The sequence below is a fragment of the Ambystoma mexicanum genome, chromosome 2p, assembly GCF_040938575.1.
Source record: "Ambystoma mexicanum isolate Mex_15411 chromosome 2p, UKY_AmexF1_1, whole genome shotgun sequence".
NCBI lineage: Eukaryota > Metazoa > Chordata > Amphibia > Caudata > Ambystomatidae > Ambystoma > Ambystoma mexicanum.
Window position 1 is genome coordinate 1,144,273,807 of NC_090923.1, and position 18,802 is coordinate 1,144,292,608.

The following is an 18,802-nucleotide window of genomic DNA, read 5'->3' on the forward strand; positions in this document are numbered from 1 at the left end:
ATGCAAACATATTTCTACTGGTCTCGCCACCTGTATTACAATTTGAACACTCATGTCCCTATCACCCTGCACCATAATACCCACCTCACTTGAATGCAGAGCCTTGAGAAATACCATTGGTTGAAACGCGTGTCGGCACTTAAAAATCCTAAGCATGTAGCTTCATGACTTAAATTTTGAACAACGTACGCACTAGGATGTATGTTGCACAAGTGACGACCCATGCCAAATAAATGAACAAGTGTAAACGACTGACACAATAAAAATCAACATCAGCACAGAGCATATAAAGTGTCCAACATTGAAGAACTTACTGTCAATTGACAACGGGTGTTTACCCGATCCAGCGCCAACGTACAAAGGGGTTCCAATCCCAGCATGTAACATATACTCAGAACTTGGACTGCAGGAGCTCTCTCCTTTTGGAAACCCACATACAGGCAGCAGGAAACAACCAGCACAACAAGTAACTAGCACAAACTAGCGCAGAGAACCATAGTTCCTACAAGCTCCCACAACATATACAAATATACCAGAGAGAAGCCACGAAATGGAGTATGAGAAGGATTCTGATCCTCTGTCAGAAAGCAGAGAAGTGCCACCAAGTTCCAGGAGATGCAGGATAGCTGTATTCAAGGGTTGCCTTGCATAAGTGTCTGGAGAGAACCTCTAAGAAAGGGTGGCCTGAACACTCTAGAAGCAGTGAAAGCCATTAAGTTGCAATTGGGAACACTGAAGCCAAGTGGGTACCAAGATCTGCTAAAGGCACTGTTGTATCAGAACCACAAGACTGGTGATTGTCTTTAAAGGAACACTGTGGTTGATCAATGAGGCAAGGCCTCTGAGAGCCACTTTAGAGACTGTTGTGTCCAAGACCAGACTATGGTAGTAATCTCCAAGTAATTCCTCAGTGACCAAGTCAAGAGGCTGAGGAAAGGCTCCAAATCGTTCTAATGAAGCCAAGCGGTTTGTGAAAGCCTATGAGAAGCAGTAAAGCAACAAGGTCAAGGGATGGAGACTGTCCTCTTCCCAAGAAACTAAGAGCAAACTTGACCACATTAACTTTGCTTTCAATGCCACTGTTTTTAACATGATCAGCTATATCAGCATTCTCTATCTCATTGTCTCCCTTTATGCCATACACAGACTGGTATAAAGGATACAAAATGTTTTTTTTTAATCTTTCATTATCGTAGCACTTGGTTCATAGCATTACATTAATCATGATTAAAAACCCATGCATGGGTGTTTACAGCAGTTATGGCAATCATATAATCACACAGTTATTGATTCCAATTTTAACATTATCCATGGGTCAAAGCAAACGCACATATGTGTAGGGTAACCAAAAGGGGAAGTGGCCACATGTCATGGCCAAGGGGCTGCCAATAGGGTTAGGTTAGTCTGGTGGAGGATCCTTCCCTCTTCGAAGTAATCAGGTCCTGAAGGGTGCCCAGATGTCTTTCAGGCGGTTCCCATCAGATTGCATGGCAGCCCAGTGTTCCTCAATAACATTCACCCAGGCAATCGCCTTCAGCCATTGCTTAATTGAGGGTATATTGGGTTTAGAGCAGTGTAGTATTGCTTAATTGAGGGTATATTGGGTTTAGAGCAGTGTAGTAGCAGACATCGTATAGCAAGCAACATAAACAAATTCACCAATTTCCGTGCTATCCCCCACTCCAGCCCTCGGCCCTCAAAGACATAAAACATAGGAGTAGCATCTATCCTGCTATCAGTCAAGGATAAGAAATCCTTGTAATACTCTGCAAATCTGAATCTGTCCATCTTTCTCCTACTTCTGTCCTGTGTCCATGAGTTACCGTGGACTCGAGAATCCAGTTCAAGTCTTCGTTATCCACTGGGGCTTCCATCCGTAATGAATATTACCTAGCCTTACAGAGCTAGGAGTCTTGCTTCCATTAAAGAGACAGAGCCGAGAATTATGCTTCAACTTCTTTACTTTACTCTTCGCAGTTTCAACACTTAATAACTGAAAACAAACAATTGTTTTTGTTTTCTTCTTTCAAAAACTACATTTCCCAATCTTCCATTTCTGTAGTCTTTAACACTTCCTGTCTCTGTATCCCTCCAGCTACTTCCTGCCGGTGGCTCCTCCTCTTCTTTGGATGCTCTGAACTGATCCCTGTGTGCCACAACTGCAACAACAAAACTCGAAAGACAACATCGGCCCAGATTGAACGTCTCGGGCTCAAACTTTCCAACGAAAACTAGCTCCTTTCCCCCACAGTGAACTCACATGATCCTTCCTCGTATTTCTCAGCTGTTCTTCTGGTCATCTCCTGTCAAATTAGAAAGAACAATGCTAGGGAGGGAGAATGCACTGCCCTGTTTGCTAAAGAAGGCTAAGTACAGCGTTAGTACAATAATACATTACAGGGCATGTGCCGTGCGGGAAAGTAATGCTTGCCTCCACGTCTTCAATAGAATCAAGACTCCCAGTGCTGTAAACCTAGGTAATCTTCATTCTACGTCAAGACCCGAGGCAAACATTATACTTGTTCAAAGCTCTGCACCACCGCCTCAGCATCAAAGCGAAAGGTTTGAAATACAAGGTCTTAAAGGAGCTGTTGCTTGACCAGTCTGGCGCTTGCAAGATGTCTAAGGGCGCTGCACCTGCCGTGAAGGCTCTGGTCCATTGCGCCTTTCACTGAGTGCCACCAAACCGAGCACAAATCAATAACCATGTGCTGCATGATGTCGCTGACAAGTCTGTATATGGTTGCTTAAGCCATTGCCTTGAAAGGTTTCTTGTGAGCAGTCAGCAGCTGCGTCACCCTCGCCGGATGAAATTCCACTGTCCTTGTTTCATTCTTGTGAATACAAGTCACCACACGTAGCTGCAGCTGTCTGGGTAGATAAGGCTACGAGATAGAAGTGGAGTTAGTCTAAGTCCTTTTCGCTAAGGGCAAAGTAACACCCTCCAGACCGTAGATTTTCCTATCTACTTGCAATGCCTTGATGTCTGAGACTCTCCTACACAACATCAGACAAAATAGCCAACTTCTCTGGCAGTTGCGTAATCGAGAGATACTTATTTGACAATCAGTCCGCCATGAACCATAGCACCACCTTCACATCCCACAGATGTGTGTATTTCGGGACTGGGGGGACCCGAAACTGTGCTCCTTTCGTGAGTCTGATCACCGCTGGGTGATCTCCCAAAGGAGCGCCATCCACTGCTGCGTGTTCCACTGATATCACCATTCTTTAGACCCCTACCGTCCTGAAAGCCTTGCCGTCTTCTATGAGGGAGGCCAGAAAAGTAAGAGCGGAATCTATAGGGGCAGAAACTGAAGGAATACCTCTCCTTTCGCCCCAGAACTCCCACTTGCTACAAGCCATATTATAGCTCCTGTGATTGGAAGCGGCCCAGAGTCTGAGATGTTGGGCAGCATGACTCGAAATGCCTGGCATTGCCCATGTTCTGTCAACACCCTGCAATCCATTGACGGGAGCATGCCCTTCACTCTCGGAGGATGAAACAACCCAGATGGGTCCGTGAACAGGTGTGTGTCCAATGGAAGGACCCGTGGGAAATCCGAGGAAAGTTCCATCAGAGCTGGAAACCATATTTGCGATTTCCACATGGGCGTCGCCATCAAGATAGTTGCTTTCTCCCTACGAACTTTCACAGAACTCTGCTCAGCATCCCAAACGGCAGAAATGCATAGTGCACTCCTCTGCTCCAGTCTTGCAAGAACGCATCCGTCTCTAGCTCGCATGGGTCTAGCCACCAGCTGGAGAAGCTAGTCGCTTGTGCGTGAAGCCTGGATGCGAGTAAGCGTGTAAATCGGACCCCGCAAGTGATCCAGGTGCCGGAAGACTCCCCTGTCGAGTTTCCAGTCACTGGAGTCTGTCAGGTAATGGGAATTCCGGTCCGCTATAATGTTGTGACCCCAGAAGGTACTCGGCTGTCGCTGATATCCCGTACTGTAGGCAGTAATACCAGAAGTCTTTCACTATCTCTGCAAGGAGTCTGGACTTTGTCCCTCTGAGGTGGTTTATGTACCAGACTGCTGATGTATTGTCCATTTTTTAGGAGAATGCAGCAGTTCACTCTGTCTTTAATAAACACCTTGATCACAAAGCATCCAGTTTGAGACATTATATGCAGATATAGTTCTTCTGGAGCCCGCTTGCACCTGAGCCTGCTCTGCTGGTGTACTATTCTATGATCGGGTCTGGCCTGTCCATGAAAATGGTGTGTCTGTCCGTTTCACGCTTCAATATTCTATAGACACCATTGTAATTCTGTGTTCAATTTATTGATCCTGAGGAATCGTCTGATGGTATGTCAGACCCTGCTGAAGAGATCTTCAGCCTCTGGAGGGCGCTGTAGTGTAACGGCCCTGGAACTATAGCCTGAATGGAGTCCTACCACTCTTGCTAGGGTGCGTAGGGAGATGGCCTTTTTTTTGAGGCACGCCTTTATTACCCTTTTGATATCTCACATCATCCTCACTGGTAGCTTCAATATCACTTTCTTCTTGTCTACCACAAAGACTAAAAAATTCTAGTCCCCTAGTCTGGGACTTGTCCGACTTCTCCTGATTCATCAACTTGGTAACAGGCCATGGTGCTGAGGCGAGTTCGAAGGGCACCGTCCTGAATTGCCAGGGCCGATCTTCTCACCTGAGCGCCAGAAAAGGCAGATATACCCTAGCAGGATCGTCGGGCAAACATCCTTCAGATCGATACAGGCCATCCAGCCTTTTCTGAGAATGTCTCTCAGCAGATGGATGCCTTTCAGCCTTTCATTTTGAATGGTCTCTAGGCCACCCAGCTGTTTAGCTCTTAAGCTTTTGTAGGTTTATGACCGGACACACTTTCTTTTTTCTGTGGACTAGGACCATTTTGCTCACAAATTTGTCCGACACATAGTTCTGTGGCTCCCTGTACCTCAAGCTGCATAAGCTTCCTGTGGAGGAGGGCTTGCTCCTCCTGCGACAAATGAATAGGGCATGGCCAGGCTGTCTGGATCGTAGTTTGTATCAGTGCTCGAGATAAGATTTTGAGATGGGAGTATTTTGCCCCCTATTTTTAAACTTTGAGTGTAAATGTGATTTCAAGAGAGTAAAAATTAGTTTTCACCTTTGCAAGAGAGCAAAATCTATGCGACATCCAGCCAACGTGTGCAAAAACTGTATGAAAATCATTACTATGCGGCAGCTTTCTGCATTGTGACAGAATACACCTTTCATTATATCTCTAAGGTCTGGCCATTTGATCTCCATATTTAAATGTTGAAAACACAAAAACCTAGCCAATTACATAGTAAAGCAAACCTGAATTGTATTGTGTGTTTTGAGGTTTGATAGCAGAATTGTCTTTTGATGTTTAATGAACGTCCTCATTTCCTGGAACTATTACTACTTAATGGTATGCCAATCTTTTGATACCATAGTGCAGAGAGGCAAATACTCCATGCTAAATTCTATACCTAATGTCATGGTCAAATTGTTTTTATATAACGCTTTTGGCAAAGCGCTGTACATAGAACATATTTATCACAATTATCACCAAACCGAAGTTGGTACTCGTTTGTCGACCTCGAAAGGGTGAAAGGCTGAGTTGGCCTTGCTGGTATTCGAACCTGCAACCTACAGATCACAGCAACGAGTGCTCATCCGGCTGAGCTATCTTAATGGCTAGCATCCTTCAAAGGTCGGTAAACGGAGTATAGACTGAGATATAATAATCACAGTGCCTGGATATTGGATGAACATTCACAAAGCGCTACATACATCTAAAAACCTATCTGTATTATCACAGGGACAGGTTTTGCTGCGTTTCTATTTAAATTACAAATGTAACTTTCATTTGGTTAATGCCAATCACTCACCCTTGAGCAAAGACTCTGCTGCCACTGACCATTTATCGTAATGTACCTCATTGATTGCAAGGTTGAATGGATGTAAACTAGACCATGCATACTCATCATGTTACACACCGTTTTTATAATTGGAGTGTAAATTCAATTATAAGTGTAAAAATGATCTGCCTCCCCATGATTATGCACACAGCACAGGAACTCTGAAAAATAAAATTGTGCAATACTGCTTTGCTTTCACTGGGGGGAAAAAAAGCATAATTTGTTGCAACAGATTAGTTCTCAATTGCAACTTAGTTTTCCATCTTATTAATTATACAATCCTAAAATGCTAGGAAAATAAATATGCACAGTGTTTCTGTTTGCTCCATGCGCATCTACACCCAACCCATCATGGTGTGCAATTTTTTTTTTAAAGGCTTCATAGAAAAGAATCCTGTTTCAGAAGCTTTTCTCCATGGCTTGCAATTACATCGATGTAGATAAAAGTCAAAAGAAGCAGCATTGCAGTTTCTGTCAAGTAAACTGACCTTTGCACTGACCTCTTCTCTAAACCTGTGTACATTTTCAAAAAAGGCCTAGTACGACCCTTATCTGGAGGCCTGGTTTGTATGAACTCGATATGGAAGCCTCGGGCCGTCTGGAGAACCCATGCATCGTTAGAGAGCGTGCGCCAATTTAGCCAAAATTGCATTGTTATCCCCTCGCTCCCCACTGGGGGATATTCTACGAGGGGTTCGCTCACCTGAGATTCCTCCTTGCGCTGTGGCAGCTTCTCTGCCTCTGCACCCCTTAAAGTTCCTTCCTCTGGTTGGAAAGATGTCGTCTTGTCTTGATTCCCAGTATTGGGCTCTGATGCCCTGGAGCCTTCGTGATGATGATAAGCGACTGGCCGATCGACCCCCGATATCGGCCGGTCCCGGCAAAAAACCTGTTCAGGAAGATCTTTTTGATGGAGGATGGAGGTCTGCGCCTTCTCCAAGTAGGTATGTGCCAACGATTTTCCCCATCTCCTTGATGAATGCCTCGCTGAAAAACCACCCTTGTGCTGCTTCCCCTGCCTCGTAGGAGCTTAGACTGCTCAATTTAACATCGATGTTCAGGAGGAGGCTGCTCCGTCTCTTTGAGCAGATCGCAAAGGTGGCTGTGCCCGAGAAGCCTAACGCTCGCTGCGGCCCATTTGCTAATGACTTGGCATTCACTTCCTCTCCTGTATCCCTGTGGTGTTCAGCCAGGTCCAAAATATTTGCTATGGGCACGGTGAAGTCCAGCAGTTTCACCTGGCAACTCCTCCAAGACCTATCCATACCTTTACTCAGATCCTTTGCAGTCTTGGTCACGAAGGTGATCTTTTTGGGGTCTTGTTTGGGCGCTTCTGCTACCTTGCCTGGCAGATCCGGGTGCAGGCATTCCTCCTTCATGTGCATCCTGCTATCCCGATCTAATGGCTCCTTTGGTTTACTGTCCTCTTCCTGTGAGGAAGCTGTAGCTTCTGGGCACTCTCCGCCAGTATCCTAATCTGTGTCGGCCATATTATCTTCCTCTAAGATGAGGTTGGGAGGCTTGCCATCACTGACCTCTGTAGGAAAGCTTCCTTCAGCTTTCCAAAGGCATCAGTAGCCTCTGGGGCATGATGTTCGGCCCCATATCGTGGACCCGGTGGTGTAGGAGAGAGTTTCCTCTTCGGGTCTTTTTACTCTGCTGAAGGCTCTTCTCTTGCATTCCCCAAGATAGATTCTAAGGTGTCCAGTCTTTCTTGTAGTGGTCTGATCGTCTCTGCCACTGCTTGCATCAAGGAACTTTCTAGCGCCTGCTTAAAACTGAGCGTCAAATCGCTCTCTCTGTATGCTCTTCCTTGCTCCACTCATACTCTGATGTGATTGCTGGTGTGGGTGAAGAGACTATGCTTGGGTGCTAAGTGCCAATTCCTGAACTCAGCAGGCTGAAGTGCACATCTGCTGAAATAAGTTGGTGGTTTGCTGGAGGACTTAATAGCACCCTCAGTGATTCACTGAGTCTTCCTGCCCAGGCAGATTATTAGCATATGCACAGGCTGTGCAGGTATCTGCTGTCAGTGCACCTGTTTTGTCTTCTGAGTTAATTATGCGCTCTGAAGATATAGGGCGATCAGGATCCATTTATCCTGTGCCTTGGATCACTCTTTGTTGTGTGACTGTTAATTATTGCGCTTCATCAGATTGCAAGTGTTATTGCTCTTTACGAGATGCTGAGTCCCACAATCGATGTGCACCAGCTATTTCACCCCCTGAGCTCGATTGCAAGCTCTCTGTACTGGGCACATTACTTGCCAAGACCACGTTGCATTTTAGACACAGCGGCTCCGCCTTCCTGAGGGAGGGGGCCTCTGCCACTCTCTGCCATGCTCCCCTCTTGCCTGTGTGGCCGAGTGGGTCCCTGAGCGTGCTTGAATTGAAGCACTGGTCCCGCTTGGTGCCTCCGGCGCAGCAGGCTCCGGAGAACTGCACTCTAATGCAAGCAGGGCTCCCCATTCTGTGCTGGCTCCACACTGCATGCGCACCCGAAATAAAACCCGTACAACTCTTAGCAATGATAAGAGCTGCGACAAATGGCTACTAGTGCCAAATGCACACGTGTGCTATTCTCTGCTGCTAGGCAGCCAATCTCACATTGCAGAGGCAATTATTTACACAAATCACTATCAAACACACGCTCTACAGTACAGATAATACTTCTCTTGCTGAAAAGCTGCTAAAGAAGAGGAGGCGCCATAGGCAGGAAGTAGCTAGAGTGCTACAGAGACGGGAAGTGTAAAAGACTACAGAAATGGATCGGAAGGTAGGGAAATGTAGTTTTTGGAGAAAACAAAAATTAGTTTTCAGTTATTAAGTGTTGAAACTGCTGAAGAGTAAAGTAAAGCAGGTGAAGCATAATGCTCACCTCCGGTCTTGAATCCCCCCCATTTACTCCTCTTCAAAATTAAACTGTATGCTGTGGCAGGTCAGGAGGAGGAGTTGGACACACTCTGGACATGTTGACTTTCTTTTAATGAAATTATGAAGAAAAGGCCCATATCTCCCTATTGCTAAAGGGGTTTCCCTGCCTCGCTAAATGTGCGCGTCTGCCGTCAGGAAGTACAAAGTAAATGTCCTCAGTCCTAAACTAAGTCTACCTGACCCTACCACTTATACAAACGACTAAAGTCGACCAAAGGAATGTCTCATCTCGTTGCCGTTTATGCCTCCTTGACTGCGGCTTTCTTTCAGGGTTTTTTAACTTGGCTCCTTATATTGTCAATAAACAAAATGTCTCTGGTTTAGAAATATATTGCTTATGCTGATCTTCTCAGATACTCTCTTCGGAGTTTCCTTCATGAGCTCATGTAGCTCATCCCAACTGTTCATCGGTCTTTTACTTTTTTAGTTTTATGCTTGTGATTCTCCTGCAGATACTGTCTCAGTCTTTGCTTTGCTTTCAGGTTTCTCACGTTCTTGAGCTCCAACCTTTCTTAGGTTTTGTGTTCGGAATCCCCTTCTCCTGGGTTTTCTCTACTGGTAAATTTTTCTTTTTATTCGTTTGTCCAGGGGTGATGTTGCAGGGCTTGCCACTCGCTCGGCTTATCTGCTTTGCATTCCTGCTCCTCAGTCTCTGGTTTCTCCAATGTTCTATTCCTTGCGTTACTAAAGATCTTGATAGGAGGAAGTTGACAACCAGCAATTTGTAAATCTGATAGACCATCATTGTCACACCAATTAGGTAAGACCCATACCTTCATCTAAGGGGAAACATGAACCAACAATGGATTTTAATTTGTTTTCTAATTGATGCATTATTTTCTCTTCTTTTTCCAAACAGTTATCTTTTTCTTTCTATTTTTACCTAAAACAATCCTCCCCTGACCCCCTCCTCTTTTTCCGTGCTACAATGTATGCCCTAACCTTTTCCCATTTGTGACTGACTGTTTGCTTTATTTTTGATCCAACAGTGTTATGTTACTTTCTGTGCCTATAGTATTCTTATTTCAATATATGTAGCCCTGATTGAAAAAGGCAAAGTTATCGCCAAAACACGTGTCTCAAAAAGGCACACCTAATATGCTCTTATCTTTCAAAACTACCTTGTGTCGAGTATTTTCTGAGCTGGCGCTGCCTATTAGGTGGAGAAGGGATCCTAGATCCCCGATTACTCTTCATACTTAACCGGAGCAGGGGGTAACCTCTGTTACTCCACTTGGCAGTCGACACCCACCCCAAAGCGCAGGACACCAATAGGTTGATATATTAAGACCCCCTCTTTTATGAATATTTAATAATTTAAATAGAAAATAAACTACACAAAGGAATAAAGATCTCTGCAGCTTTGAAAAAGGGAGAACAGCATTGCTGAGCCCAGGAGCTATGGTAATATAAATGGAAATCAAATTAAATGGCTACGTAGAAGACCACCACAGCATGGACACCATTGAAATTGGCTGGTCCGAAAGATACATTTTAGACCACTGATGGAGTAATATTGAGACTTTATTGAAGTTTGAGGCTAGTGATAGAATGGGTGAAGGCTTGGATTGGAACAAGAGAACCCAGTATCATGGAATGCATCGGGTTCCACTGAAGTATAAAACTACTGCTGGGTTTGCAACAGTCACCAGCTTGGCTCTGGGGATCGCCAAAGGTGTAATGATGGGGGCCTCCCCAAGCCAGGAAAGGATGGTCCCATGGGCACTATGAGAGAAATCCAAACCAACCTCCTCCCCAGATTAGAGGGTCTAAAGCTCCCACTAGCCAGACTTCATGTTGCAGAGAGGAAAAACAAATGCACTGATTCATTGACAGACCACTTTGTAAACGGGATATTCCCTAAGACGACCTTTGTTACTGTTAACAAAGATCGCACAACAGAGATTGACACACTTTGTGGGATAGGATATTACAGATTTGTAGTTTCCCAACAGCCCTGCTACCCGCAAATGATAACCTACCAGTCCATTGTGTACTGGCACAGTCTTCCTTTGCAGGAGACAGACTTGCAGTTTTACAGAGGTCAAACCTTCCTTTTATAGGCAACAGGTTTTGAAAGTTTAGCAACACATTTATTCACGCCCAGTTTACATGCTGGGGAAGCAAGGAAGAAGTGTCCTTCCCGAACAGCGTGCCGCAGTAACATGAAAGGAGAAGTGGGTTCCAAGTTGGCGGACAGGCCAGAAGGAGGCTTGGTCCAGCTCCCAAAGCCCAGAATGGATTAAGTTGAGCCGGGTACTGGGTACAACTGCCAGGCCTTCACTAATTTCAGGACACAGTTTAGGACCCTCCCAACAGCGGGAGCGAAAGTAGGGCAATGCAAACCCACATGTTCCGTCTGTTTGTGTGGGAGTTTGGAGAAGGAATTTGCAAGAGAATTTTGGAGCAAAGTGGTGGAGACGGAGCATGCACAGAGGATGTTGGAGAGACCTGTGAAGGAGGGTGAATTAGAGACGGAGGAGATGGTAAAGCATCAGGAGGTGGTTGAAGGAAATAGGAGGCAGTGAGACAAAAACAGGAGGTATTTGAAGACTGAACTTGGCAAGAGAGAAATCCTACCAACAGATAGCCCAGGAAAGTCTCAGTAGGCCGGGTTAGTAGACGAAAGGAGCAGGAAGAGGAGCAAGCAGCCGGTAGGGAGGATACAGAATGCTGAGAGATTAGGGGTATCCCGGGGCCTAAACCTTTCGGAGGAGAAATGGGCTGTTCCAGAGAACTGAGCCCAAGAGACTGGGAGATCCTCATCTGTAACTTGGCCTTTCACAAGAGCCAACACCACAAATTCCCTGATAAGTGAGTATCAGGAGAAGTCCTTGGAGATCGGGATCTCAAGGTAGCAGGGTTTGGGAACCCCTTTGAAAAATGCAAAAGACATTATAGGAGAAGGGTTCTAGAATCCCTCTGAAACCTGCAACACACACTTTAGAAAAGCAGGAGACAAGACTCCCTTCAGCCCCACAAGGATCCTGGACTGGGAAGGATCCCTGTGTTATCTGAAGAGACTAGAATTAACTTTTCACTTGAGAGGAGACAATAGAATGGCCCGAAAAGCTCTAAGAAAGGGTTAAACTCAGGGTTCAAGAGTCCTGAGGAATGTGAGCTACTTACTTCCCTTTGTTATTTTGGCACATCCTGCATAGTTTACCACTCCCACCCTCCCCCCCCCCCCCATAAAAGGTACTCGTTACCTGGAAAGTTTTTCAAAGTGCACTTCTTGAACCTTGTTGCCACTTGTATATGTGAGACCTTTCGAGTGTATTGAATTTGTGACATAGGAGAGAGTGTAGTAGACAAGTGGTGGGGAAGGGGTAAGACAACATTGAAGTGTATTAGCCGAGTATTGTGTAAAGAAAAACTGTTTCACTCGTTATATCCTTTTGTATCTGATTTCCTATACTTTTTTTTTTTATTAAAAAAAGCTTTCTAGCTCACCCTCCGGAGCATTGATTGAAGATGGAGCAAGGAGGAGAGCCAGATACGAGAGAACATACCAAAGAGGGATATGTTGGTAAGAGCAGGAATTGTTTAGTTGTCTGTGATATAAAGACAGCTCTGGTCTATGCTATTTTACGAGTCAGTAGGCAAAGGATTTAACTGAGGGTAGATTACATGGGCTAATTGTGCATCTAAGTAACCTAATTTTGGCATTTGTTGCACAATAGGGGAAGTTAAATAGAAATGTGTGGTCAAAATGGATTGTTCCACTGGGGCATACGATAACCGTATTCAAAATTGCTGGTAGCTGGGATCTGTTTTGGTGCTGCTTATAACCTAACCTTACCAAGCCTGGTTAGCTTGACACTACCACCTACTTTTAACTCCTCAGGTAAAGTGGTTTCATAAGAATGTACCTATGTGACATTAACTACATGGGTGTTTTGGAATGTGTTTAAAGAAGAAGTGGGACACATTTATAAGGGATGTAAACCTTAATGGGTCTTGTACTGTGGTCAAATAGTTTGACTCTCATGTGGCAGTTAGATTTACAACTCACTATGTTCTAGCTCCTTTGTTGAAACCTCTTGTTTACTGGTTGGTGCTGAATACCCTGGAGCTGCTTTTAGCTGCTGCTTAAGAAATTCTTATTTCGATTTCTGAGAGGTTTCACCTCCACGAACAAACAGTCCACCATAAGAACTGTGGAGACAAAACCACAAAGAACCCTTACTAAAACTAAAAAGGTTTCCCTTTTGCGTAATTATATACAATAAACAATCCTTTTCAAGCTTGCACCAAGAAGAAGGTAGATGTCGGAGATGAAATCTGGATTTGTTTTTAGTGCTCCGAGTGGTGTGAAACTGAGGTGAATGGTTGTCTCTATCTCAGAAATAAGCCTTATCAATTTTTATTTCTAGCCCTTTGCCCTTCACTTCCTTCATTACGTTAGCCTCCAGTAGCACACCTGAGCCGATAAGCTACACATTTTATCGAAACAGAAAGGTAGCAGCTTGGTAGAGGTTTAGCTCTCATTTCAGAATGATACGCATGAATGGTAGAACAAGGCATACATATGTTTGATAGTTGTACAATTTGCAGTAGAGTGGGATTTAACATAACTTTGCCAGTGTAATGATGTTTGTGCTCTCGTGTTCCTGCAGGAGGTGTGGTCTGCGAGGAGGCGACCATGGTAGAGCCAGAAGATCTTCCATCAGACCAAGCAGAAGTTCCAGGTTACGCAAGTCCCAGGAATCCCCTGGGGTTGCCCCAAAAGAAATCGGTATGCATCGAAAGACCTTTGGCCCAAGCTGAGATAAAAAAGAGGCCATTTTCTTGTCTTTACTGTGAAGCCACCTTTACAGATAAGATTGCTCAAAGGGCCCACCAAAAGACCCACCGCGCAGAGAAAGCATTTCAGTGCCCCCACTGTAGAAAAGGCTTTGACCATGAGATCACGCTGCAGATGCACCTACAGGTCCACACCACAGTAAATCCACTCACTGCCACTGATCCGGGGAAGAAACTTCTTGAAGAGGCTGCTCGGAAAGCAAAGGAGAAGTTGGATAAACTGAAAACGCTCCCAGGAGAGAAACGTTACAACTGTCCACAGTGTGAGAAATCATTTAACCTGGAAGCAGATTTGGATGCACATCAGAGGATGCACTCACTGGAGATTGTCTTTATATGTGTGGAGTGTGGTAAGAGCTTCACTCAGAGAGCGTACCTCAAGAAACATCAAAAAATTCACACAGGGGAGAGGCCCTATGTGTGTGATTTGTGCGGGCGAGCCTTTAATCGTCAGGAGGTATTAGTGTCCCACCAGACAACTCACACAGGCGAGAAGCCCTACATGTGCTCTAAATGTGATAAATGCTTCAGTAGGAAATACACCCTTAGAAAACACCAGCAGTTGCACACAGAGGAGAGGCCGTTCGTCTGCAGCAATTGTGACAAAAGCTTTAGTCAAATGGCTGATCTTGAAAAACATCAGAGAACACACACAGAAGAGAGACTGTACACATGCACTGAATGTCAGAAAACCTTTCTCTGCCAAGAAACCCTAGTGGCACACCAGAAAACTCATTCTGGGGAGAGGCCCTACACGTACCCGGAGTGTGAGTTGAGTGAGAGTCAGAGAGGAAACTTCCTGACAAACCAGGTGGTTAATCAACAGGGCAAGATGTTCAGTTGCATGCATTGCTCAAAAACCTTTGTTGATGAGCACCACTTGACAACTCACCTGAGCACTCACATTGGGGACAATCTGTACAGGTCCACCGAATGTGGCAAAAGCTTCACCCACAAACACGGCCTGGCGAACCATGAGACAAGGCACATCAGTGATATGCAGGCTATTTCTACTGAATTCGGGAGAAACTTTAGTGAAAAGGGTGATCTCCACAGGCACTGGAAGCAGCATAGCCTAAAGGGGCCTCTCTTTTGTGAGCATTGTGGGGAAAGCTTTAGTGATGACCCCACTTTCCTGCAGCATAAAGCATCCCATGGAGAAAAAGAACCCTTTGTATGTGTGGATCAGGGCAAGAACTTTGAAAGTCCTCTGGAACTTTCTGAACACCAGACGATTCATGCATGAGGTCATGGTAACATGCAGGGCATTGTAGCTTTACAGAGCAGTCACCCAGAACAACAGAATGTTTTGCAGAAGAGCGGCTATGTATAGACGTCTGGCAGTGCCTACAAAATCAAGCTTTGGAGTAGTCTCCACCCTGGCTAAATGATAACCAATTGAGAACGCGTTCGATTCCATTGATTTTTTTTTTTCTCACCATGATTAGAGAGGCTATTTAATAGATGGCTGTTCGTGTTCCAGCAATGTTCCCTCAGTTACTTTTTAAGGTAGCAGATCGGAACGAACCCACTTTGCTATGAACACTCAATAGTTAAGTTGCTAAAAAGATTCCTTGGCAAGGGTTGGACAATGCAAGCAAGGGCTTGCAAAATCAATAAGTTAATTTTCATAATATTACTAAAGTTCACAAGAAGGTGCATTGTATCTTAGGTTGAATGTGTCTAACAAAGATGCTCAAACCTCGTGCAGTGACTAGTGCAGGATTTTAAAAGTGCAGGGTGTTCTACATTTTGCAAAGCATACTTTTGGGGGGTGAAAGATGTACTTTCAAATGCAGCACATCTAACAAAACTGTACTTCATAGGGCCGGGTGCTGGTCCCTGCCTACATGTTTTAAGTACATCAGTTATCTGCGTGGGCTCACAAGAAGAGAGCCTAAACACGTTTTAGGCCAAAGATGTGGGTTCGGAGATGCAAGCATAAAAGGCTTTGATTTCAAACGTGGGCAACTGCTTTGTCTGCCTGCACTCTGCCTTTTTATGTTATCAGTTGAACATGGCTTTACTGCAGTATATACCTTCTGATGTACTATCTTGAAGATGGACAGTTAGAAGCTTCTTTCCTGCATGACCATGCCCTTCTCAGGCGCTATTTCTGAGCAATTAATTTGGCTAAAGGCAAGCTAGTATTCTCTTTATCAAGACGTTTCTGGGAAGTACACTCCACAAAGTAGTTTCCCTGGTCTTGGATCTCACGTTTTCCAAAGGAACCTGCTGCCCCTTCAAGGTGCAATGTAGAAGTAAATTTACCCTTCCAGGATGTTCACGGATTTTTTTGCCAAGGCACAACGGAAGAAGAAAGCACTCCACTTTATATGTAATTCACAGAGTAATGTTAGTACAGCAAAGGCACTTACAAAATAATGTCTGCTTCTGCACTTTGGATACTGTCATGCAAAAAGAGAAGGAAATTGAATCATATGACAGATGAGGTTGTTGGGTTCCTATGGCTGGTTTAGGGATGCACCCGGTCCCATCTGCTCAATAAAGTAGAAGTTGTATGTACTTTATCCAGGGTCTCATTTAGAAATCAAACATGTTGGCCAAGGGTCTATGGATGCTATCTTTACCACATGAAGCTTGCAGACAATCTGTGACACTGTATACTACCTTGTGGTATCATGGCAGACTTTTTGTGTGATGAAAAATGATAATATGACATTCTATCTGAAGACCGGCTTTCCCTAAAAACATAGGGTAGATTGTGTGTTGGCTGTTTAGAAATATCCTGGAATAATCTTATAGGAACGTTTATGGAGCTCTTGATATGCTCTGTAATCTTATCTCTTCATGCAAAATGTATTTTCTGGATAGATATCAGTTACATGGGAAATTTGATAAAAGGTTTTTAAAAGAATGGCACCTGTACAAAGATGCAGCCACCGGCTCATGGAAAAGCTCTACCAAATGAATTAGTTCACGAAGACCGCTGAACTGTAATTGTAATTGGTTATTTATAGCGTGCTTGATACCCAGAGGTTTCTAAGCGCGCATGCAGGGATCGAACCTGTGTTGCTCCGTGTCGTCTTGCTTCCAAGGCGAGCACGTTGCCCCTGAGCTATCCTCCCAAGACGACTCAATGTCTCACCCTTATCCCACCATGCTGTCGCAAAGAAATGTGTCTGATAGCGAATCATTTGAGTCATGCCCCAGAATGACCTTTCACTACTGCCTGCTTTTTCTATGTGCAATGTTCTTCTTCTTTCGATTTCATTCTTCGGATGTTCAATCTAGTCTAATCCCCTTTCGTTTGCCTGAGTTCAGGCAGTTGTGTTGCTAGTTGGCTTTCCTACTGCTGCTGAAAAGTCTGATCCAACAAGCAGAAACTGCTGTGATGGAGGACTTGTTTTCAAAACCATGTCTCGGAACCAAAACTGCATGTTGGAGCTGTACATGTCTTGTTGAACAAACACTAGACTATCAATTAGGTTATCATCAAAATGATAAACCAAATAACAAGCAGTGTCCATGTGAGTGTACCTGAGCAGGCATGTAATGGAATGTAATAGGCATTTATACTGCATCTGTTGCCACTGTAGTGATCTTCCCAGCAGTGATGCTTGTACCAGTGGATATTAACTCCAGGCAGCAGACTGGATTATCAAGAAAATGGTAACTTTAGTCCTACAAATCTTCCTTAAACAGTAAACCAATCCATAGCATTTGCTATCCAAAACTGCCCCTACATTAATAAAAGTATTTTCAAAACAGTAAAACCTATTATTTTTCTATCCACATTGTTTAATGTACATATTAGAACACAAAGCTAAGTACCGTTTGTATCTTCCGCTGAACCTTCTAATCTGATTGTTCTTTCATCAAACTGAATTTGCATACAGATTTTTATAATGGCTCTTGAAACAAGTGTTACATTCCAAGGTCAGTAGTAAGGTTTTGCAGCTGCGATTCTGATAACATTTTCTGGGGCACATTTCCAACATTAGGCTAATTTCATACACTGTCATATGGTAGTTAACTATGGTTAGTTGGGGAGCATTTTCTGAAATGCACGTTTGCTGTTGGGCGTTCTGAGATACCTGGAAGCATCATGGATTTAAGCTCTTACACTTGTGGTCCTCCTGGTGGTACTGTTTGTGATTAATGACTTGGAATGAGAGCGTGCATGTAGTGATTCAGGGGTACGTTGCAGATGCTTTTTTACTATTTAACCACCAACGTTGCCAGATCAAACTGACTTAATGATCAAAGCCTTCAAGTAGAGCCAAATACCCAGCGCAAGAGGGCAGTAAAGTTTGCGTACTGGAGGTGGGCAAGGTTTGCAGTATTGCTACTTGTTGCAGAGCCTTAGATTCAGCATCCCTCCATGCCCACATGGCCCTGACAGTTTTTTATTTGTCAGAAAATAATTTGTTGTGGTCTGACCTTCAAGGAGCACAACACATAGATGTGTATGAATTTGTACATACAAGGGGCCTCATTACGACCCTGGCGCTAAGGGGTTAACGGCGCCGTAAAAGGCTGTGGCGCCGTTAACCCCTTAGCGCCTAATTACGAGGTCCCTTTGCGGCTCCCGACCTTAACGGCTGGTCTGGACCAGCCGTTAAAGTAGGGACCCGCCAAGGGACCTTGAAGGTAATTACGGTACCGCAATTTGCGGTACCATAATTACCGCCTTCCCCATTCCCATTGAGCCCTTTGGGGCAAAAATGGGAATGGAGAAGGGCCAATGGTGCATGGGGAATTACCGCCCGCCAACCTTGGAATGGGCTCGTAATTCTCCATTGCACCATGGCGGACTCGTTACAATACCGGCAGCAACCATGGTGCTAATAGCGCCATTGGTTACCGCTGGTGTTGTAATGAGGGCCAATTTCTCTTACAAAATCTAGAATGGCATTTATATAGCTTTTTAAAAATGTAAAATACACTAGCATTAGAATGAACCCCTTTATGGAATAGACATTTCCATTACCATTAATAAAATCCTAAATTCCTAAAGATTTTTAACGTAAAGCCAATCGTAAAAGTTGTAAAAGTCCTCATGAATTCACATGGCATCTTGAACTCACTGATATGACAACAGCAATTTTCATCAGCTGGCACACTCTCAGCAGGCAGTGTCCTTGGCAAACTGCTCTCATTGTGAAGCAGCATGGTACATGCCAATGCATTCCCTGCCTAGATC

General features: G+C 44.4%; 1 protein-coding gene across 1 annotated transcript in view; it reads left to right on the top strand.

The window, feature by feature from the left end:
* The window catches only part of LOC138567239 (oocyte zinc finger protein XlCOF6-like), a 39,396-nt gene extending 22,024 nt beyond the window's left edge, over positions 1-17,372 (top strand). The window contains exons 2-3 of the mRNA XM_069645236.1: positions 12,270-12,358; positions 13,449-17,372. Of these exons, the coding sequence (XP_069501337.1) occupies positions 12,304-12,358; positions 13,449-14,881 (1,488 nt within the window). The 5' untranslated portion in view covers positions 12,270-12,303 and the 3' untranslated portion in view covers positions 14,882-17,372. The remainder of the gene's footprint in view (positions 1-12,269; positions 12,359-13,448) is intronic.
* The last annotated feature ends 1,430 nt before the right edge of the window (positions 17,373-18,802 follow it).